Source organism: Tyto alba, unplaced genomic scaffold, assembly GCF_018691265.1.
Source record: "Tyto alba isolate M040663 unplaced genomic scaffold, T.alba_DEE_v4.0 Super-Scaffold_28, whole genome shotgun sequence".
Lineage (NCBI taxonomy): Eukaryota > Metazoa > Chordata > Aves > Strigiformes > Tytonidae > Tyto > Tyto alba.
This window is the reverse complement of record NW_024881302.1, coordinates 11,061,079-11,085,555: the sequence shown is the minus strand read 5'-3', so window position 1 is coordinate 11,085,555 and position 24,477 is coordinate 11,061,079. Positions and strand designations below refer to the sequence as shown.

General features: G+C 38.1%; 1 protein-coding gene across 3 annotated transcripts in view; it reads left to right on the top strand.

Annotated features, from left to right (window-relative positions):
* BMERB1 (bMERB domain containing 1) overlaps nt 1-24,477 on the top strand; it is a 55,273-nt gene that overhangs the window by 9,452 nt on the left and 21,344 nt on the right. For 2 of the 3 annotated variants that reach the window (XM_032983756.2, XM_042798322.1), the window contains exon 2: nt 17,957-18,080. In XM_032983756.2, coding sequence (XP_032839647.1) covers nt 17,977-18,080 — 104 coding nt within the window. In that variant the 5' untranslated portion in view covers nt 17,957-17,976. Of the gene's footprint in view, nt 1-13,822; nt 13,860-17,956; nt 18,081-24,477 lie in introns of all 3 variants that reach the window. The other variant, XM_042798323.1, reaches the window with a different exon arrangement.

The following is a 24,477-nucleotide window of genomic DNA, read 5'->3' as shown; positions in this document are numbered from 1 at the left end:
GAAATAAAATATTAGCATATTTAAAGAAAACTGAATAAAAATTAAGTATGCAAAAGAAATTAACTTGGTGAAAACAGAGGTTGCTAGAGAATGACTCCACATGCAAGAATGAAAAGCAAGTGCAAAATAGATTTATTTGCCAACTGTTGTCATTATTTTGTGTGAGTTGAAGAGATGGGGCCCTGTGCTGTTTCACCTGAGCATACACTAAAAAAGAACCAGCTGGTTTTGGCTCTACTGGCTCCACGAATTTAATCATTAAGGAAGGGCACAGCTTTTGCTTGTGTCTCCCTAGAAGTACTGTGCACCTCATATGTTGGAGAACAAGATCTGAGTATGATTCTCTGCTGCTTGGCCTTCGACTCTGCTGTTGAACTGTACACATTGTATGCCTGTGGCCTTAGAAATACCCCTGGGAAATCATTAGTCTTTTCTCCTATGAAATGTGAAAGACCTTTTTTCTCGGTTTCTGAGGAGCATCTTCTCAGTACTTAATTACTTGCTGGAGTGGGAATCTGTTAATGTGAACCAATTTCTTTATTGTCTGAAGCAATTCTCCATACCAGTATCACTTTGGCCTTTACTGGATTGGACTCATACATCTATAATATTTAGCCAATGGTTTTCAGGTTGACTAAAATTATCAGCTTCAGGAAAGATTTTTAAAGCACTGTTAGAAAACTGTGTTAGTAGAGAATCACATCATGGGGGTGGGAGAGAGAAACAAGCATTTCTGTTATGCAGTCAAATAATTTTGAGGGAGAATATTGTAAAGATGTGAAATTTAGAAATGTCAGTGACCGTTTTACTACTATTTCATTCTCAACATATGCTGCTCTTTATCAATTGACGCTCATAGGAGAAACCATAAACTTGTATATTCCTAAAGAGGTTTTGCAAGACTTTGAGACTGAGAATTTTGTTGACTTTTTTTTCTGAAACAAAAAAAATAATGAAGATAGAAAAAGTATTTTAAAAATACCAAACTAAATAAGCTCTAAAAACCTGAACATTAGCTGTAACTGGCACTGTTACATCATTTGAAACTTAAATGGTGAAGCTTTGTGTTAACATTACAGGATCAGAATATGACCCTAGTGAGGAATAAAATGGAAAGCCACAGGCTGTTTCCTTTGACCACTGAGCAAAAGGACAGAAGTAAATGAACAAGTAATGTGTGTTTCTTAATATGGCTTTTTAATTCTCCATCACATAAGATGAACTGATGGAAGCATGAATTGCTTTCCTTGGAGTATGGCTTAGAAACAATCTTGCTCCATCCAGATGGGAATGTGAATTGATTTCAATGGGAACTCCACCCTAGGGAAGGTTCCTACCACAGTAACTAACTGTACCAGTTTCTATTTACAGCCTTCTGACAGCACTGAATCTCATGCAGGGCTGGGCATGGAAACCCCTTCCTGAGTTTTCCTGACTCCTGGCAGTCTTCCTGAGCCAGACTAAAATAGCTTCTTGCAGATAGAGGTTTAACCTAGTGTCACTGAATAAAACTGACAGTGAGGGCTTTTGGGTCAGACCTTCAAAGTCAATTTTCCCTCATTTTTTTTGTCTTGTTTTGGATCCGTTTTCTCATAGGAACAGTTATCATATCATATACACTGTGCAAACTTTCCCACCAGGCTGCATATAACTGCATATTCTCCCCATTCTCTGAAGGACAAACTGCTGTTCAAAGTGCACAAGGTTCTATTTTATATTCATAACATGATGGGAAAAGGTGAAAGGAACATGCAAAAAAACCCAGCGGTAACTACATTGTCATCATCATTATTTATTTGACTGTAAACCAAGTTTTCTTCTCTCACGGATTTGTTTTGAAAAACAAAATATTATTTTAAGCAGTCAGTCCGTTCCCCTGTCCCTATGTCCTGCACCCCATACCCCACCCTGGTGTGAAGGCATTAAAGAAGATACTGAGAGCAAGGTACTTCAGGTACAAGTAGGTCCTGTCCCTTTTTTGCACTAGCTTTAAGATAATCAGAGAGATACTAGAAGAAATAGCCCCTGCTTTCACAAATCAGACCTCTAGAAATAGGTAACTAATGCAGTTTGATTTCTGGATGTTTTTTATATGTCTCTGTGGCACTGGAGTTCATTAGAGAGAGGACAAAAGGACTGGTGCTTGTGGTGTGAGAAGCACTGAAGTACCTGTAGGCAGTCAGTGACCAGCATGGACCTTTTTATTTCTGTATTTAGAAAGTGAACAAAGTATTCAATAGAGATGTAACAGTGGTATTAGGATGATACTTGGGGGATGAAGGGAATATGAAGGCCTATTTCAAGGGTTGGCTACATTTTATGGAATTACTTCCATATACTGCCATGGGGTTCTGATCAAGATGGATGCCAGAGCTCTTTTACTGGCTCCAGCAACATTGTCCACTACATCCAAATTCTTGTCTTTGACATACAGACATGGTGTGCTAGAATGAATGACTGAGCTTAATTCATCCACTCTCCTTGATTCCTCCTCTCTTTACTGCAGCTCTGTCTCATCTCAAGTATGTTCTTTCAAAGGAAAAAAGAACAAAACAAAACAACTATGACTCAAACCACAGCACTGCTACTCTAGAGTTTATATATGCAAGACTACAGTGATTTGAGGACTGGACAGACCACACCTAATGCACATAAAGTACTCTGAGCTTGTGTAGTCCAAGAAACAGAACCCGTTCTCATAGACTATCCTTTTAATAATTTTCCCCAGACTTCCTTCTTCTGGAGTGGTAGAAAGCAGCTAGAAACCATTTTATATCTACTAGAACAGAAGATCAGAATTCTCATCAGTTTCTGGGTACTATGGAAAGTACAAATAGTAGGAAGAGATTTCTGTATGCTATCAAAGAAGACTCAATAGCAATGACATTTATGTGGGCAAAACCAGGGTATTACCAGATGTTGGCTAGGATCAGATGGGTGTTTGCTGGTGAGTCAAATAAAGAAACAAGCAGCATGGAAGATGATCTTTTTGAGATGTGTATCTTTCTAAATGAATCAGTATTGCAAATGAGTTGAAAATTGTGCAAACAGATGAAAATAAAATAGCATGAACCATTTACAGCAATGCTTGAGTATTAGTTTATACCCCAGTCTGCACCAACATAAATTAGGCCAGAGATAATCAGTTCAGAAGAAAGATTGGTAAAAATGAGACTCATCACCAAAAGCACACTTAATCCAGGAGGTGATTAACTTTGCATAGTGACTTCTGAGGAAATAATTAAAAGGAACTTATCTATCTTTTTTTTTTTTTCCCCAATAAATTCTCATTTAAAATGAGAATTTGTAAGCAGAACTTAAAATTGCAAACAAAAGGTAAATTCATTACTTAATCCTGTAGAATTTACTTAAATCACAGTTCTGTAAGATATGTTATTTTTCTGCTAATAGCAACGTATATGAACATTGGTCTGAGACAGGTTATAGTGAGTGTGTTTTGTCTATTCAGTCTGTCTGATAACACTTCCTGAATAGAGTCAATATTATTTTCTTTGCTGGTTGCAAGAAGTTTTCATATAGCAACAGAGGAGATATAAACACCTAATGAAAGAGGCAAATTTTATTGTAAAGCCAAAAAAAAAATGAATAGGAAAGATTACCTGAGGGGGAAAGAGGAAGAAAAAAGGAAGCAATTTAACTTAATTCATTTTTAAAAACAACAGATTTCATGCTGGTGGTATCCCAATATTTTACTGAATGACAAATCTGTTTCTAGCTCTTTTTGAGCTTATGTTTAATTCATATAGGGAATTTCCACTTAAACACAGGAGTTTGGTCTGTTGATTTTGTGGTGGCTGATTCTCAGAGACGTTTATGTTCAGCATATGTCAAAGATCTAGACCTTAAGCTTTGTAATGTGGAGACACACTGAGATCAGATGAAAAAAACTACCAGTTTTTCCAAGACCTCCCTCATAAGAAAGCTGTCTTCTCATATAAGAGACCTCCAACTTTGCACCAAGTATTTGTATCACACACATTGATTTTTTGCAAAACAGGGAAAATTCTCTTTCATTTCCTGTGTGAGGGGATAAGGTCACATATGACCTTGGTACTGAGGACTTCTCTGGGCAGCATTTTAAGTGGGACACACTCCCAGGCTGGATATAAAATTAAGAAAATCTTCTCTAAGGCCGTGATACGTGATATAACTGTGACTGTGATAAGAAACAGCTGTTTGTTCAAGAAGGTAAGCAGCTCCCTTTCTGTCTCAAAGCTGCTCGAGTCTTGGGTCTAAGCTGCTTATGAATAGAGCACAGCAAACTAGGGGCCTATATCTTCCCTAAAACAGGCAGGTGAGGAGGGGAGAGGAACTGGTATGGCCATTTCTCTGTCCCTCTTCTTGGCTGCTGGAAAGATTTGGCAGGTGCAAGCTGAAATGGAAAGATGTACAGCAATTTATTACGCACCTTCTCCAGATCCAGGAGGAAGCAGAGAGCACAGCTGGATGCAGAGCCCCTCGGCTGATGCCTCTGTTCTCAAGCTCAGAGAAAACCAACCTCTGTACCAAAGCTTCCTGCCACTCCTCATAAAATCCAGGTCAGGCTGAGGCAGGCTGGACAGTAGTAATGACTTGTTAGTCACAAACAGATGAGATAAATTGCTGGGGTTCTGGACACAGCACTTACTTGGGTGCTGAAACAATATCATGCAAGATCAGCTAAGTTGTCTCATCTGCAAAGATGTATTTATTTATTTATTTTTCTGTGTGTAGGGGGAGAAAGAAGAGGGAGAAACCAGAACAGAATATTAGGAAAAGCTTCTGGTTTTAGACTTTCTGGGATGTTGAGGACACCCTTCTATCAGGTTAGGTCAATAAGAGAATCACTGATATGAAATACATGGTGGTACATCTCATAGAAAGAGGTGGAAAAATACCACCTTATTATTACAGTTATAGCAAGACAAATTAGGTTGCTTAATTTCAGACTGACATGTAATGCGGTCTGGGAGAAATTGCTTTCACACTTCACCTAAAGCCACCAGCCAAATGTGTGAAAAATTCTGTTGTCAGAGCATCTGGCAACAAAGAATGTGGTACTGATACCCAAACTAGAGTTTGTTTAAAATTGGAAATAACAGTAGGAAGTCTGGAAAACATTCTTGCACAATTCAATTACAGTACTTTGTTAAGTCTGTCATAATTCTCCGCAGACCTAATTATATGGACAGCTCTTCTTTAAATCCCACTCAAAACCACTTAATCCTTCTTTATACACAACAGAAATGGCTGGATGAGATACCACAGGCTATTTTGCAAATGAACTGTACTAGTCTTGAAGAGAGTTAGTGGCTCAGTTCAGGCACTGGGGGATGCTGGAAACTGAAGTCTGAAATGGTCACACCAATCATGATGATGCCCTTCCAGTGTGCTGTAATTACTCTGAAAATTTTCTGTATGTGAGCAAGTCCTTTTTTCACTCTGTCAGTATATCTGAGACACAAGTAAAGACACTCTGCGTTGCTAGATTTTTATATCTGATGTGTGATGGGAACTGTACAGAGACGATACTAAGCTGGCTACTGAGCAGTCACTTGCAGACCATCTTGCATCTGAAGGCGTGAGCTGTGACCTTATCATAGCCACCATAAGAAAAAAAAAAAAGTTACATCTGCCAAATTTAGAATCTGGATATTTGAAAACTGTTGCAACTCAGAGATGCAATTTACATTAAAACAGAGGATTCAGTTTCAGCTGAGTGGAGAATCACATGTGAATCCATGAATAATGTCTCTGGGGTTTTTTAATTCAATGGGAATTGAGTTTAAGAAGGATTTTATAAAAATACATTAATTCCAAACTCTGTTTGCTGTTTTCATGATTCAGTTTTCCTCATTGTTATGCCTTTGCCCTCTAACAGTCTGAAGAGATGTATGCAACATTGTTATCATTGACTGTAATGGAGATTGGCTGAGGCATGCAAATTGCCTAGACAGTCTTGGAATCAACTTCAAAGTAGCAAGGTTGAGCCCTATAATTGGACTGTCAAAGTCTCTAAGTGTTTTCAAGACCCAATCTGTGAGTGTCATTAGGGTAATTTATGTTAGTGGGCATACTTCTGCATACCCTAAATTTATTTACATCAGAAACACTTCCTGCAAATTTCAATCATATTTAAACAAAAAAAAAAATCTGTATTTTTGACTTAATATTATGGCACAATCAAATCAGGCCTGGGGCTTTTATTTCATTGTTTACAGGAAGACTTTCATAGGAAGTTACATTTATCTTATATTTTAGGAAAACACATTTTGTTCAGTATTAAATTCTGACTCCTTGGGCATTTATTGCTGTGAGTGCTGAAATTCTGTTTCGTGATCTGTAAATATGGCTTGTATTAGCTTTTAAACTGCTGCCAGAAGGGGTACTGCTGAGGAAAAGTTGTCCCTTTCCCCCTAAAATTGACTGTTTAGGGGACTATCCAGGGTATTGTAAGTCACAGATCAGACAAGATATAAAAATAGAGAAAGCTCAGTAGTAGAAAAATACATGTAAATCATATTGATAGTGCTATAAAACAGCACCAAATCATATACAGATTTACAGCTAGAAAAGAAATTATTCTAGTTACAGATAATTAGGTAGCAAATTGTCCTATTGTACTGAGTCAGTTCCTTGCATAACCAAACACCCTTAGATCCAGATGGAAGAATATGAAAGCAGAGATGGTGCACTATCTTGAACTGTTTAATTTGATGGAATGTATCCTTATGACTTCATACATGGAGAAAGATTCTGGAATCTTTGTGTGAGCAAGACTGACTGCAGAGGACACTGGACCTCAGAAAGCTAAATCCTACCTTAAAGAGTAAAAGCCCAGATAATGGTCAAATTAATCTTTTCCACTTCCCAAATCTACCCTCCCACAAATGCAGACAATTATACAATACCTGAGCTTATTCACAGGACCTGTCTGTTTTTTTTCCCCCGTGAAAAAAAGTGAGTTCTGATCCTTAAAAGATCCATATATTCTGATCTTAGTTTAAAACAGCTTTAGTTCCTTTCCTCCAATATACTACTTGAAGTACTGCTTCAGCATATTATTCAGAAAGAAAGTCTAAGCTTATTCTTTACCTCTACTTATTTTTACACCAGCCATTGCCATTTAACATAATCAATCCTTTCCTCTATCCTTGATCCTTTCCTCTTAGCTAAACAAAATACTCATCTTCACATGAAGATGAATATCATGATTTTGTCAGCATCAAAAGTCAGGAGAATGCTAAAATCTGAAAGCTTAAGTGCAAGACAGAACAAATGGAATTTATCATCCAAATACAGGATTGCTGCCTAGCTGATAAGATACATTAGGTCTGAAAATCACATTAAGTTCTATGCATCCCATTAGATTTCTACTAGAACTCCAGACTTGTGCAGGTTCACAGGGTCTTCATTGGCAGAGAAACATGAATAACTATTGAGAGATGAGCTGTTTTTTCAGGGTATCATTACAACCAAAATGAAGTCTTCTGTGTAGAGAGCGGTTTCTTAAGACTAAAAAGATCTTTTTCCTGGGGCAAGTGTAAGATTAAAGGGTTACATAATTACCCATTTAAGAAATTGGAACTGTCATAAATGGTCAAGACAAAGCAGAGAATAATTACTGCTTATAAATTTCTTACGATAACAAACAAGACAATTTAATTGATGCTTTTTTTGAGAGGCAGTATCTTCATAGATCTCATCATTATGGACTTGTGCTGATACATATCTTTAAATATGGAACAAGGCAGAAAACAGTCCCTAAATTAGAAAGTTGGAACCATCATTTAACAATAAAACTTCTAGTTAGCAAAGTACTGAAGACAATCCTTAATTAGCAATCACTTCCTGCCTGAATGTCTATTTCTGCTTGGGAACATATAGTTGAATTAGAAAACTCAAAGCAGGATCTCTTTCAGTTTCAGTTCTTAAACCAATGTTTCTCCAGTGCAGTACTACTTGATCTACAGAAGTACAGCATAAAAGATGCAAAGCGACTAAGAATCTCATTTCGGCACAGGGCAGGTACAGGCACTTTTTTACATCAGTCATGAAAGCAGTCATTGTGTGCAATACTTTGAGTATGATACCATAGAAACCAAAAGGACCTTGAGGGTTATAGGAAGGAGTTAATATTCAACACTGTGAATCTGGCGTTTATATTTCAAGAGAAATCTCAGTGAGACCACAGTGTACAAAAACCTGAAATGGAAAAGAACAGACTGCTGCCAACAGGCTTTTTGTAAAGGTAAACAGTGAAAGATATAAGGTCAGAGCTTGAAATTAAGAATAAGAACTTACAGGATAAGCAACTAAAAGAATATTTTTATAGCAAGAGGCTCTTAGATATGGATAAGACAGGGCAGTGATTCTGGAAGGGCAGTAGACAATTGCACCAGTACTTTTTATATTCTCTGCTTACCTAATTTTAAAATGGGGTCATATGGTAGAGTGTGAGTGAGATACTTCCGAAGTAAAAACTCAGGTTGTAATATGTCTAGACTGTAAACCTCTCTAGTTATTATAATAATCTAATATTATAATTGTGCTATTGCACTCAGACCGCAACTGACTGTTTGGACAGAGCCATCTCCAGTCACATCAGAAGATTTAATATACCTTGGAAGGAAATTATATGTCAAACAGAATGATCTCTGGTGGTTTTTAGCAATAGGGTTTTTCTGTTACCATGTGGTGGTTCAAAGACTCATTCAGATTCTGTTGAATTCAACAAAATTATGAATGTCAGTTCTGTCTTACTATTTTGGGTTTTTTTCTGCTATTCTTCTTTCCCTCAGGTTTGACTAAAGGGTAGCATATCACAGCCTACCTCCACAAAATTCATCAGGTTGTTACTCAGCTTTAAAGAATACCAACAGAATTATACAGATTTCTAAAAAGCCAAGTCTGAACTTCCAAGACTTTTTCAAACTCACTCTTCTCCTTCAAAGGCAAAAATAGCTGCATGCCTGGAAGGGCAAGTTATATATGACATATGCAAAAAAAAAAAAAAAAAAAATAGGCTGAAGTGAAAGATTCCTATAGACTTCAGTGAGCCTTGGATTAGGAAAGGGGACCTGCAGAGCTATTCATCTCCACAAGACAAATTCACACCTTTCTGTCCACTCAACCCAGCTTCTTTTTCCTCAACAGAGTCGGCTTAATGCTAAGATTTCTGCATGAAAGAAAACTCCAAGTTTTGTTTTGTCTATAATTTTGAAGATGTGCTTAGTGAAAACTGATCAGACTATTCAAAGATGGGAGAAAATACATATAAGTTGTAACAGATCCAAGCTATGCATAAAACTGCACATACTTGTTATAAGTAATGGCAGCCTATTATTAGAAAACAGGAAGGAGTCATTTCATATGTTACAGAAACAGACTATCTTTGATATTCAGTGTTGAATAATAAACAAGTCTGAGAGGTGGTCAAAAACTGAATGAGCTGAACAGAGCAAAAGAAATAATCATAGTATCCAGAAGTGACTTCTTCCAAAGGTTGATTAATTTGACAAATTAATTCAACAGATTGAGCAAAATTTGAAACAAAACCTTTAAAAAATGGTGCATTTGCCATATAATAAATACGTCTTTTTAGGTTATTCATGCTTTTTCTAGTCTTTACTAATGCTGTTATGTCCTACAATTGGAAGATTTTCGTTTTGATTAAATAAAAAAAAATCCTTTTTCATAAGCAATCTGTGTAATAGCAGCTATCATCCTAAGGGGTGGTAGAAAGTATTTTTTATTCTTTCCAGTTGCAAAATAAAAATATTTTCACTGCAGCTGATGCTGCAACAGTGCTTTTCCCAGTGATTCTAATCATTACTATGAAAGGAAGATTTCCTCTCCTTCCACAAATGGCAAGTTTAAATGTGTGATAATTCATTTTGATCATCTCAGAGATGTGCTTCTCTATAGGTTGTACCAGAATGCCTCTATGCAAACGTGAAATTCTGATCTTTTGACTGTGGAGCTGCAGAATGGACCGCAGATATGAAGGGATTGTGCCAGTCTAGCAGCTTATCTCAGAACATAAGTGATTTTTACATAGCACAGTATAGAGCTGAGGTGGCTAGTACTTTGTATTTCAGGTTTACTGGAAGCATAGATGCACCACAATTCCCCATGAATCACAAAAATCCTCCATCTTCTTTTTCTCCTTCCCCAAATGACTGTTCAGAAGCAGGGCTATTTGGTGATTGTGACATTCCCTGAGATCCTGGCATTTCATCAGTTTTCAGTATGCATCTCTGGTTCCTTCCTGCCAAAGGGGTTCCCTAGAGCTGCCAGATTTCACAGCTGCCTGTTGCAAAACCAAGCTGTAAGGGAAATCAGCCAATCCAGAGGTTTACCCTGAGACATGGAGCATGTGAAAAAACAGCTTTGGGATTTCTAGGTGCCCTGCTGTCTGGCAAAAATATTGGAAACTTTGATGCCTACTTTAAGCCAGTATTTCAGGGCTCCAAAATTACCTCCTGTGCACCTGGGAGCTGCACTGCAGTTGAAACTTCTGCTTCCAGGGTTTTATGGAGGATCTAACATCTCCAGAACTGCAAGGCTGTACTGGATCCTCGTGCACCGATAGGAAACCAGGCTCTTTGCACAGAGGCATTCCTTTTGACTTCATAGTAAATGTACTGAATCCAAGATGTTATCCCCCAGATACTATGAATGCCACTTCTCTAGCATTTTCTAGCAGATTGTTTTGTCAGAAAGTTTCTGGCCACCATTATTTGTTGCAGGGACAAAGCACATCTAGCCACCCATGACAGATACGTGCTCAGTTTGTGTCAGCTCAAAGTGCGTTTCATGGTTCTACATGCCAGTGATTCCAAAATAATTATGTTGTTTAACTAATGGAGAAGTATTAATATAGGGATTCAAAAGCTGTAATAGGATAGGCATAGTAAGAAATGAAAAAAAAATTCAGCTTCCTGCTAGAAGCAAAACGCAGCTGTGTCATCTCTGGTATTCAGTGCTATTGATGGTAGTGGAAGCAAAGTGATTCTGAGAACTTCAGCACATCTAAGGGGAGTAGAACATTAGGGTTTTGCTCTTCCAGTAACAGCTTCTGCACACTACTGTTGTCTTTAGAGATTACTTTTTCCCCAGTGTTAAAACTCATCAGGTATGTGTGCTCCTCAGTGTAGCCTCTTAGCTGGTTACTGAGGCCTGGTACAACTACTAGTATGATTCCAACTTTTACTAAATTGGCTGTCATTACCAGTCTGTTTTCAGTGCAAGAGATGAAACAGGAGGGCCAAATGATGAGCAGAGGAAAGACATTGCATTGAGGGAGAAGAGGAGGATACAGCATTTTCTAAAATAACCCACTGAAATGGACTGTGGACTGTACTCTGCAGCAGGAGGAGGACTGATTCCTGGGATGTATGTAGAGCAGCCTCTATCTGAGAGGACTCACAGGCAGTACAAAAATATTCATTACATTATTCCTGGAAAGTGAGAATGTAAAACACTGAGTTTATGTAATGTACTTAGAAGCAGGTGAGGCATTGCTGTTTGAAACAGATGTGCAGTGAGCTGGTACCGATTCCCACAGTCTGTATTTATATATGCAGATTCTTTTGGAATTTTTCCAGAAATCATCAAAAGTAAGAAAGGGAAACTGTGGTGAAGTAAGCCTTTGTCCAAGGTCCACTGCAGTCATGAGAAGCATTTCTATTAATAACTGTAGGTGGAGGATCAGTGTTGGGTACCAGAAGGGCTGGCAGCAGGTAGGCAGGGTGGGTAGGCAAGCCCTATGCTGAGAGCTGTAAGGCAGGCAGGGGCAGGGACAGTGTCCTCACTAGCAAGGGCCCAGCCCAGTGGTACCTGAGCAAGGAAAGCAGAGCAGGCCTGGTGACAACAACCAGGGTCAGCCACAGTCGAGATCTCCAAGCAAATACCGAGTACAAGGCAGGCATGAGGTCAAGTGGGAAGTCAAGTCCAGGGCCCTGGAGGAGGAGCAAAGGCCAAGGGCCTGAGCTTGAAATTTGCTTCTGAGCAAAAGAAGAGGGAAAGAGAGGGAGCCTCTGCTGGGGCTTCTCAAAGTCAGACACCACCATATCCAAACAAACCTTGAGCCCAGGCAGTCGAACCAGCAAGAGTGGTAGGATGTACTCAGCACCATGACAGTCAGGTCATTTCTACACCGCTACTATCCTATGCCACCTTCCCCTGTTCCCCCAGTTTATCCATTTTAAATTACAGTGTTGCCTGACTGTTAAGGAAACCAGAAACAAAATATATTGCAGCTGTTTGTATTGTGTTTAGCTATTAGCTATATTTATATGGTAATTCCAGCATAAAACATTGAATAAATACTATTCCACACACATGCCAAATTTAATCATTGTCAGGATTCACAGTAATAGAATGCTGCAGCAGGCTAGATTACGAATAAGCAATTAGATATAGGTTTTTTCTGTACAAGTTAGTTATTGGCCACTGCATCCTGCTCCAGATGGGTTAAATCAAAGAGAAAATAACTCAAAACTTTGGACCTTTGAATACACTTGAGGCAACAGTAAAAGGTATAGAAAAAGGCCTGGCTACAAGACTAGTCATTCGTGCCTCCAGATGACAAGCTAGTGACAAACTACATCTGCTCATCTGATTCTTTCACATGAACATTTTTTATCTGTAATATTTTGTACTATAACAATTTGTTTTTCTGCATTACACAACTATTTAAATTTCCACCAAGTGTGCTGTTTTTAAGTTGTACCATCTGGTTCTCTCTTCATCCACCTCTAACCTGTGCCTCATGCTTACTTCTGCTGTGGCTCATCAACTAATAGTGGTCTTGAAAGTCTTGATTTTGACACTTGAAACAGCATTAAGAGTGTACTTGCTGCACCATGCTGTATTAGCATTTAATATACTTTGGTGAAAAAGGATTGAGAATGTCACTGAACTCTTGAGAAAGCCCCAAAAGTGCTGACCCAGATTTGGAACAAAACTTAACCATTAACAGTATTTTAACAAGGATTATTTTATTACTGGACAATTTGAGTGAAAATAGGCCTGAAATTGCTCAGTTTGAATCCAATCCAGGACAGCAATAACTTAAAATAATTTGCAACTGAAGCACTGTAATTGAGTGGGCTGAGCAGCCAGGTTTGTTGCTAAATGGTGTCCACATTAGAGAAGCCATGCAGCTGATTTGTACTGCAGTCCCTTAAAGAGCTCTCAGCAGCCATGGGTTGAACAAACACAGAGTCTCATTTAAGATGGTTCATCCATGTCAAAGATGACAAAAAGCAGCAGAGTAGCTGGGCCATTACCCTTACCTGTGCTGGAGCTCTTCTGTTTCTAAATGACTGAGATGACTCTTCAAGGCTGAGTGACTGAGTTTCCAACAGCAACAAATTCACAGGCAAGAAAAAGGATAAACAATGTCCTGAAGAGATGCTGTGATCCAGCAGACCTTGTACTGGCTCTACCACAGACTTGCTATCTACCCATAAGTAACTCATCACTCAGCTCGTAGTGCCTCTAGACTGCAAATTGCCTGCATACTGCTTTAGGGGTTCATGAAGTAGGTCTGATTGCTGTTCCATGTGTGGATAACACCAGAATAATGATGTTGTGGTTTTGGATTCCTACAGCATATATTTTGGACCCTTTGTGTTACTGATACACCTCACCTTCTCCGTACCTCTGTCTTTTACAAAGATGATGATAACAAACCCCCCAAATTAGAATTAAACCAGCTAATGGTTGTAGAGCACAATGAGCTTCTCAGTGAACAATATGCTTGCATCAAGTGACAGCAGCAGGATTTTTGCTGATAACTGCTTTTTTCTTCCAGCATTCCTTACCAATTTGTCTGAAACTACTGACACCAGGTATAATGCGTTCTCTCATTTCTCATTATATCACTTCAGGCTTCTTTTAAAGTTTTTTTTGTACTTATTAACTTAATAGGCATTTTATTTTTTTGTTGCTTTTCATCACAGGTGGCTAATGTTCCATTGCTGGCTGGCACACTGAGTATGAAAAATGATCATTAAGTTAATACTCAGTTTAACTATACCAGTCTGCATTTACATTGAAGCAAAAATATGCATAAATAGCTTCAGGTTTACCACTTCAGTCTCTCTCATTATACGTAATAGCTTGATAATTTTGTTTCTATATAGTAATTATTTTCATGCTAATATATTTTTGTGCATACAGTAATAATATTTTACTTGTTTCTTTGTCACTGAAAATTATCCTGGAGATTACAGAGCAGACAAAATACTTTCTTCCCATCACTAGCTGTGACTAATCTCAATGTTATCTCCACTTCTGCTTTATGAATTTTGGCTCATTACCAGAAAGAGTGTAATAACAATATATGCTAAAAAATAGTTGACTAATGCAGGCCTGCTTTAAAAAAAATTAAACACTTATCTTTCTTTTATGAAAAGGAAAGAGACTTCTGTGTGAAGTTGTTTAGAATCATGTCTCAAAGTAGTAAAGGTGTCATTCATCACTGGGACAGATCTAGAAATTTACTCAAAGGCTTAACAATGTTAACATATTTTTTCCCAAGTTGTTTACATTCCAGGAGCTCAAACCATTCTATGAAAAATAATTAATTATCCTTCAGCATAGTTTCTTCCAGGCAGGCCAGTTACCCACAATAGTAGAAAAAAAAATTCAGACACAAACAGGTTGGTGATTTGTGAAGAACACAATGGTGAAGGTGTGAGATGGGAATCCTGACCTGTGGCCTCTTCAGAGGCTTGTATTTCCAGAGTGTCCTCACACCTGGGCTCCACTATTTCAGGAATTCTGGGAAATGCGGTGTTCTAATTGTGCCTCTTCCCTCAAAGCCTGCCTTAAAAATGCATACTCTTCAGAAGCGGCCAAAGTGGGTGATATATTGCAGCTGTGTTGGGTTTGAGACCTATGACTCATCTGTATAAGGGGAATTGGCAGCTGACAAAGGAACTCACTGTCTTTACCTGTTAGGAAGGGACATTTAGAAAAGCTGGGCATTTGATGTAAAAATTATATCGTTTCTTAGTAGTGCACAGGTGAACATGCATGAAGTATGAATTGAGTTCAGTTCCTTTTCCTTGAAAGACCATGCCTACCCCTTTAGAATTGTCTTTTTACCTCTTACAGCACCACAGTGTCTCCATATTCAGTTCTCTATATTCTCACCTTCAAATTGCTTCCTATTTCAACTGCCTGGTCTGTTTTTTCCTCTCAAAGTTCCCTTAATCGAGCTCTTGCCAATCCTCCTTCCAGTTTGAGAACTCCATGAGAATTAATCACCTTAGAGTATGTTCACAGCACATGTACTGCTATGAACTAAACCACTCCTTATACCTCTGCATTATTCTAGCTATATCTCTAAGTTTGCAGACAAATTGTGAACAAATATCTTATGGCTTCTATATTTATTTCCCTCCACTTTCAAACTTGTGGTGCCTTGCTTACATTTTTTATTCTTTTGAAAACATTGCATAATTTTGGATAGCTTTCAAAAATATTTTCAAGCACACGTTGAGTGGGATGTGAAGGAGAATCTGTGACTGTTCTGCAAGAGGTCAGACTAGACTATTGCTTGTCACACTAATTCTTGTGTTGGCTTTAAGCACATATTCAGGGCATAAAGCTTGTTCATGATTCCCCTCCTGAATTATTAAAATCATGGCGTGATAGATGATCTGAGCCAAGGGGTAACACTGGGGCATTTACAGCTAAAGTTGTAGAGTGGAAATAACACAGTTACTTTCCTCCACCCACCCCCCCACCCCCCCCGTTTTCTGAGCTCTTGAGAACTAATTTTAAAATATGTATATATGTGTAATATATTTGTGGCTTATCTTTCTAATTACCAGTATTATTGGCTTCAATTCATGGTAGCATCAGAATAACTTCTTATCTCTTGTTTAATACTTTTGGAAAATAAATTTGCACCAAGGCCAATTATGCTGCAAGCAGTTAAAATAAATCCACAACCCCAAAAAGGAACAAGAGGCAAAACTATACTTGTAGAATCTTTGTTCTAGTTTCTTTTGACTGATGACTGATAAACATCTAGTGAATACTGAATTATAATTCTGCCCATCTGTTAGCGATAACACAGCATGTTAGGTACTCTGCTACTGAGTTCAAGGCTTTTCTATGGTTCCTCATTTCCACACCCCCAGAGAAGGGTGTGAGGGGAGGGAAAAGATGGAGCTGGATACAGTCCCTAAGGCATTTTCAGTGGTGTTCAACTTTCCTCAAACAGATACAAAATTTCCAAGGGGTTTACCTCCTATTTCAACATCTAATTTAACAGCTGTGACTTCAAAAGACTCATGTGCTTTATACGTGAAGCTAGCTATTGGTGACAGAGCTGGAACAACACTTCTTAGGACATCTAGGCTATACCTCAACTAAATATACCCCAAACAACACAATGATTTCTAATAGGAAAATCCATATTGTACAGGCAGCAATTGTGTGTTCAGACACACGAGATAACCTTACTTTACCGACCAGTTTTGCAATTTGAGTTTTAAAAACTACTGAGAAATGGTTGTTCTCTCATAAGAGATATTTCAAAAATGTCACTTTTTTTTCTCAAGATTCTGCTATCTTGAAAAACAATAGTGATTTTTAATATTTATTTGCACACTTTCTTCATTATGAAGTGAAGCCAAGACTTGCTGACATTATTAGCAGGATAATTATATATATATATAAATATATTTTATATATAAAATATATATTCTATTATATATAAAGAAAATCTGTTTTCTTTATATCCTATAGAATTTCTTTACTTTGCTTCCATTTTGGGAGAACAGATCTTCGTGAATTAGGCTCATGCAGGGGCTGTGTATGTTGAGATTCTGCAGTTTCATTTCTACTCCAAGTTTCTGTCAGAAATTCCCAGCTGTTTGTGCTTAGTCTGTCAGGAGGGACTTCAGAATTCATCTCCTCTTAATTAATTGAGCAGCTTTTTTTCTGATGCTTTTTGTCTCCTGTTTTCTGTATAGTCATGCTGAGTACATTTTGACCTCTCCATTTTCCTTTTTTAAACCAATACAGCTCAAACAGGCCTGCCGTCAGGAATATGTCTCCGTTTGGGTACCAAAACATTCAGGCGCTCTATTTTTCAGTCTCTAAATTCTTGTTCAAAATGAAGGCAAATTATGGTGAACCCTTGGAATAAGGTTTTCTAGAGACCAAGTTGCTCCTTTCCAAATCCACCTTCTATAAATTGGTTCCTTCTACCTTCAGCAAATGCAGTTCATGCCCTCTTTCTCTCTGGATTAGATGAGGTAATACGTCAATTATAGAGAAATAATCATAGAGGGACCCTGGCTTTACCAGTGGCCAAGTAATTACTAGAGAGTGCTGTTTGTCTCTTCAACTGATTTCAGTGCCCTAGTGAGAAACGCTCAGCCCCTCGAAGGAGTAGGCCCTGCATCATTTCTAATCACATCCTTGGCTCCTCTAGTGGATCTGGGCTTTAACTGTTAGTTAAGCTGAGATAGTGGAATGGTATGAAGAGTTACACGAATTAAAGATGGGAAACCTTCATTATTTTACATTGCCTGCACTTGCTCCAAGATAGGACTCTTCAGAGTTGCAAGTAATTGCTTTGAGTTTTGTAGCAGTTTGTGGCTGTTCTTTCAAAGTTTGTAGTGATATCAATTAAGGAACAGTAGTTAGTTATGTACTGGATTAGGATTCCTTAGAGTTATGATTCTGACTAACAAAATGGATGTCACTTTGGCTTAGGGATTCTGTCACTTCAGAATGGTTGCATTGAAAGCAATAAGCAAAACATTAGAGAAACCAGTCAACATAACATTCAGCTAAAATGTTCCTTACTACTTGCATTAATTACCCCACAGTCAGATAGCTCTGTGATTAAATTTACATTCCTAAAAAACCTCATTAAGACAGTTTGACTAGCTTAATTCATTTTCTCTGCTTTCACACACAGGTCAGCTTGACATCATCTCAATGGCTGAAACAACAATGATGCCTGAGGAAATTGAGCTTGAGATGGCAAAGATCCAGAGACTTCGGGAAGTCTTAGTCAGAAGAGAATCAGAACTCAGGTTTATGTAAGTATCAATACTTCTGGGAAAACACTATGCAAAATTAATCAAAATAGGAAAGAATGCTATTTAGACGACTTCTATCTGCTTGACATTTTAAAAGGAAGAAAGATAAAGAGCATTCCAGTTAGGTGAATGCTTGCAAAATGCCTTTGGGAAATGATTTTTGTAGTTACAAAGGAAATTACCTTTTTTGTTCAGCACCTTCTTTATTCAGTATGATTTGCAGAAGACATAAAAGGGATCTCTGACTTACAAAAGGAAACTTTGGCAAAGTACATGTCCACAGAGCATATTTTTATACCTGACTTCAGTCCTCTGCAAGAAGGATATTTGTCTGAAGAAAATATCAACAGGTAGGGGATTTAGAGCTTCCACAGTCTAACCTTATTCAGGCTTTATTCCTCATTTCATTAGTCATTGACAGCTCATGTCACAAGAGAGCACACTGTGTTCTGGAGTAATAGCAACCAAGATTTGACATTTGTTAAATGGAGGCCATTAAGTTATGAACACAAAACACATTTTGATGTATCAAATTAAATAGCAATATTCCAAGAGAGATTTTTAAAAGTGCCAGAAGGGTCAGGGATAGGAGCCTCACTGAAGGCTAATGAATATTAATCCAGTTCTGATGATGAAGTCCATAGGGTTTATATTCCTAAATCACTGAGTTTAAAAGATCAGGACTTATTAATGAGGAATGTATTATTTTGAAGACCTATCTGTCTGTGGGTACCTGAGGTCAGAAACTAACACCTTTGCTAACAGGCCAAGAACTTCAGTAGATCTAAAACCCATTGAACCCAGACTCTTGACATTAATGAAGTTACAGTAGCGTGAAAAAACTCACTTGCTCTCTTCTCCCTTTAAAGTACAAAGATAGGACCGGTACTTTAACCCTTATACCTGGAGGTTAGTTTCAGTGCTGTGACTTGCACTGCCAGAAGGTGAAAGCCTCACCCTCAAACAGCACAGACATCTATCTGTGATTATTAGCCCAGACTTCAGCACAGAATCACTGCTTAGATAGCTTTGGAAATAAGGACTGGTAGTAGTGACACTGACCTTTATAATGCTGTAGTGGTACAAATAAAGTAAACAAGAAAGATTTTGTCACACCTGCTCCTGATAGTCAACTACTTGGTTATTGGCTTACACATAAATTTAATCCAGAAACGGTTTCATCATTGAACCCTGCACTTCTCTTGACATTTTCTGTATCAAACAAAGCACTGAAATAAATTGCCCCAATGAATGAGAGACATGGCAGACATCTGTTTGTCATTGTTTTGCACGTTCTCCAGTTGTTCTGTTTGTTCTTGTATCCAGTCTGTTCTTTTAATTTCCCCCATGCTCACACTCATCACACTCTTTACTTTGTATTGCCTAGCAGGTGTTTGAGTAAGGAATTTGACACAGAGGAGCTCACTTATTGAAAAGGGAATATAACTGACTTTCATACTGTGCAACAGTACTCCTTCTGCACTAAATATTGTCCAAACACACTCTGCCTAGAGCTGCCCAAAAGCATTCCCCAGCCTTTCACTGGCTGAGTGAGGAAAGCTCTTCTGAGCATCATAGTCTTCATCCACTAGGTTTGGCCCTGAGTATTAGCAAAGCAGGCAGGCGACAGAGGCAGCAGCTGCCAGAGATGGCCCCACATTTTTGTCTTTTCTAAGTCATGGAAAGCTAAGCTGGTTGCTGCTGCCACTGTCTTCAGCAAGAGGAACTGAGGTCTGTGCCACTGCCACAGACCCTCTTATTCCTTCAGCAGCAACGGGCCAAGATGAACGCTTTTCCAGGGATATTCACAGAGCTTTCTAGCCCAACTGCTCCCTTCTCCATGACAGAATATCCTGACACTGCTCATTAATCCTTGAGGCAGTTAAATTTTGTTTGTTAACACCACTGAATGAAATGGTGAGATAGCATCTGTCTCTGCATTAGGACTCTACTTGCAAACCAAGACTGCACTCATCATAATTTTTCAAGCCCCGTGTAGGCTTCCCATCTTTCTAAGCCCACTCACAACAGGCAAGTTCTTCATATAGGCTCATGAAGTGTGAAAAAGCAGCCTCTCTCACTCACAAAGGCCTCCAGAATTAGAACATGCTTCCCTTAATAGCTTTTAGGAGTGCAAAAGATCATCTATTTGACTTTATCTAATTTTTAAAAATGTTCTTACATTTTATTCCTGACAAATGAGAAGCACCTTGCTAGTGATGCCCAACTAATATAGCAGCACCTGTTCTTTACTGCCTTTCATTCTGGATAGTTTACACTAACAGAGGCTTGCTTGCATTTTTTTCAGTTACAAAACATCTTTTAATGACAAATGTCTTTTAATGACCTTTTGCTGAGATTAACAACACAACTCAGTTACGTTAGCGGTCCAAGGTTTGTAACCGTTTAACTAAGCAGATTACATAAACTCTAATTCATAGACATACTGTGGAAGACTTCATATGTGGCCATATTTAATTGTTCTTCAGTTGTTTCCTGAAGTAATGCATTGCCAGTGACCCAAGACCAGAAGTCAGTATGTAGATCATGAATTTTAGTAATAGTTTTCTTCTGACAGTACTAGATTCTCCTGTGAAGAACTTATACAACCAACTGCATGAAACTGAGCCACCTCAGTGAGGTTTAAGGCAGACTGAACTTTGAACATGTGGCTGGTAACTAGCAGTACCACACCTACATTCAGACCACTGAGTCTAAGACCAGCTTTAATGAGAACCAGATCTTTTCAGTTCTTGTACCTGCTTTAGCTTTTCATTCAGTTATAACAAAAGGATAAAACATAGTAATGGAGAAAACGTGTGGTATGTTGGTATTTTTTTTTTCCCTCATGCTGTTAGCAAAAGAGTAGAAATTCTCTTGCTAAATTGATCTTTTTGTAGTTCTTATAAAAGTATGAACACAGTTAAATAAATCTCTATCACTTACACACCCAGACACAGCTTATAGCTCTAGCTACTTTTTTAAAAGTAATGGTTCACTCTTCTGTCTCTCTGTATGACTGATTTTTTTTTTTAATTCACGTGTAGCCAGATCCTAAAGCTAGGACAAACTATACTGTATCTGTGCTTATAAAAAAAAAAAAAAAAAAAAAAAGGAAAGAAGAAGGAAACAGAAATAAGCTAGAGGGCTTGCGCTCTGAGTGTATCACCAGCCCCAATGGTGGCAATGGCTCCCTCCTGTTAGAGGCCAGCTTTACTTATATACACCAGCAACTACCACAACTCTTCAGAACACAGACACTGTATTTTAATAATATTCACACTCGAGTAAGAAAACAAAACACTGCAAGCTAGACCTGTTGCTGATGGAAATCAGAACAAGTCCTTCCCTTGTCAGAGTGATGCAGGTTTAATCCATGGAAGGAACTTGCTCTAAAACAGCTAATTGAAATTACTGTTTTAATTAAAGAAGACACAGAAAGGAGATCAAGATGGGATAATAATAACACTCACCATTACTGATGTTTGAAACTGCAACAGGCATTATCTTTAACTGTTATGTCAACATTTTGCCCAAACAAATGCAGTAGCCATTAAATAAGAGCATTTAACAGAACTGTTCCAGATTAGCATATCAGCCAATGCCAATACAAAAAAAAAAAAAAAAAAAAAAACCAAAACAACCAACAAAAAACCCCAAAACAAAACCCAAAACAAACCAAACCCAACTAAAAAAAAAAAAAAACCAGCAAGGTCTGGATGCTCAGTGGACCTAGAGCTGGTTTGCATTTTTCACACTTCTGTGCGGGAACCAGTAAAAACTTTTCCTGCTGATGAGATCATTGATAATGTAATATTCTTTCAGGCAGTTCCTCAGCTGTGATCTATATAGCATTTGTCTCTCTTCAGTAAACATGAACTCCACATGAGGGAGTCTTTAGCAAAACATACAGACAGCTTTCCTTGCTTTGAAAGTTATGGCATCAAGGCCTTATTTTTACCATAGTAATACTATGAGGTCCATATTCCCTCTCCCCACTGAGCAAAGTAACACCAGTGACTAATGAAGTCTGTAGGACAACAAAAGGGATAAAATGAAATGTGTTGCTCTAGCATCACTACACAAATGTTACATTACAGTACTCACAGTTGGTAACACTTCAGTATCTAAATAAAATCTTTACTGAACAGTTCATCATCACTAAAAGCTTTAGAAGAGTCACTCTGTAGGGGTGAAAGAAAGAGTGGGATGGTGAAGAAATAAAAGCTAGATACTTAATCATCATTATGATTTCAAAGCAAGTCCTAAGTATTTGAGAATCAGGCAATGGGATTAAACTAAAAAATAAATGGATTTAATAGTATTAGATTTAAGAAGTGATACAGAGTAGTGTTCAAAAACTGTACAAAATTATGTTTTTTTTTCCTCATATATATCCATGCAGGCTTTGTGTCTCATCTGTTAGGCTATGTCTATCAAACATACATTCAACAGGCTCAGATTTGCAGTTTTCAAAAATAAAGTGAGGAAAATTTCAATTATATTTGAACAAATTTCACATACGTTTCTGTGATTATGTATTGAGTTAAAACAACAAAGCTTATGTTTTTTTAGTTTATGAATTTCCCCCCACCTCTTTTCAACAGTCACACTGTGAATAAGCAAGTTGCTTTGTGCTGTACTGGATATTAAAATTACTCACAATCTTTGCTCTGGGATATTGACAGAAAGGTTAATCTCCTCAGGAAGAAATTTTCCACCTTTAGAAAGAGATTTGGACACCCAATAAGTAACAGTGACTCATATGATACTGAAGTCAGTTACCAGATAAAAGACCTCACCTACCTGTGTGTTTATGATTCTGGTTAAAGAAGAAAAAGGGCAGCAAAAAGTTCCTTTAATAAGAGGCACACTTTTTTTTTTTTTCAAGTTTAGAGGGACTCCTTCGTATGGGCCCTTCCACTGCAGAGCCATGAAAGGCAATGCTAACTGCTTGCCCTTACAGGTGAAACGAACTTTGTGGCCGCATGAGACAAAATGGCTGACATTCTGTGGCAGTTCAACCACACAGTACAAAATGGCTTCCCTGTCTGTGGGACCACTGCATCAACCCTTCCCCTGATATCCACCTTCCTCTTGCAACAGCTTTGAGGAATTTTTTTCCTTCCTCATAATCTCTGTGTGCTCTCCTTATTGTCTGCTGGGCTGTGTGGCATAGCAGGCTGTTGGTTGCCAGCTAAGGCTGTCAAAAAACTATGCTTTTGTAGCAGCCACCTCCAACGCCCCTGGATCCGGTGGGTGGCAATGGAGCATGGGTGAGTGTCCCAGGAGGCCTCTGTGAAAACCAGGGGGATATTTGGATGTAGAGCTGTTAAATGTATGTATCCTCCACCTGCCCTTCAGTAAAAACCACCCACTGCTCAGATTACCCCAAGTACAGCACCCAAGAAGGCCATGTACCCCAGTCCAAACCTGAACTCAGTACGGTTTATGGGGCACAGCTCTGAAAATTAAACTGGCAGACATCTTCCAACAGCTTCCAGAAATTGCATCATTCCTGACTGGTGGACAGGTCAGGCATGTACTAATATCCATCAAAATTATTTTAAAATTCAGAAGATATCTTTAAGAAGGTGTTGCAATTTGTCTGCATGTCTATACCAGGCCCCAAAATCATGTACTGTCCACAACTCCATAGAGCAATACATACTGTTTTTTACTAAGAGATCAATAATTTATTGTTGAAGGGGAATGCCTGTGTTTGCTCTTAGACGAATATAGATATTTCTGTAGCCTGCTTATCACCATGTTAAACAAAAACTTCCCCAAAATACAGAAGTGAACATTCAGTGAGAACTGTGGAAACAGGATTTACCCTGTTTAAAATGAAACACCAAAAATTTTAAAGTGAAGCCACAGATACTTGTACAGTTTCAATACACATGATTTTTCTCTCTTTTGTACTGCTTTGTAGTCCTTGGTATACTCTTCTGTCTCTGCCTTACAGATAGAAGTGGAAATTCCTTACTGGTGTACTAAACATAACGTGAGGCATCATTTCAGTAATTAAAAACTGAAGTACTTAAAGGCAAAGATACATGTAAACTATGTAACTTCGTGGACCTCTGAAGTGAAGCAAAACTATACAGTACAGGAAACTCCCATTGACATCTCTGATTTTCAAATTTATGAGGCTTCTTTATTGCAAAACACAGCTTTTTAATTTTGCTGAGTGAAGCTCAATAAAATTAGATGTGTGACAGCAGGTTCTTAGCCTGTCCCCTAAATTTTTTTGATTTGAAAAGCAAGGGAAGCAGCTGCACTCTTTTATATATTTAATAGATTGCATGAACTACTTCATCGTGTACTGTTTACCTTAAAGGGGCCAGTTTTCTGATAATTCTTTTTATCGATATAAAGAAATAAAGAATGCAAA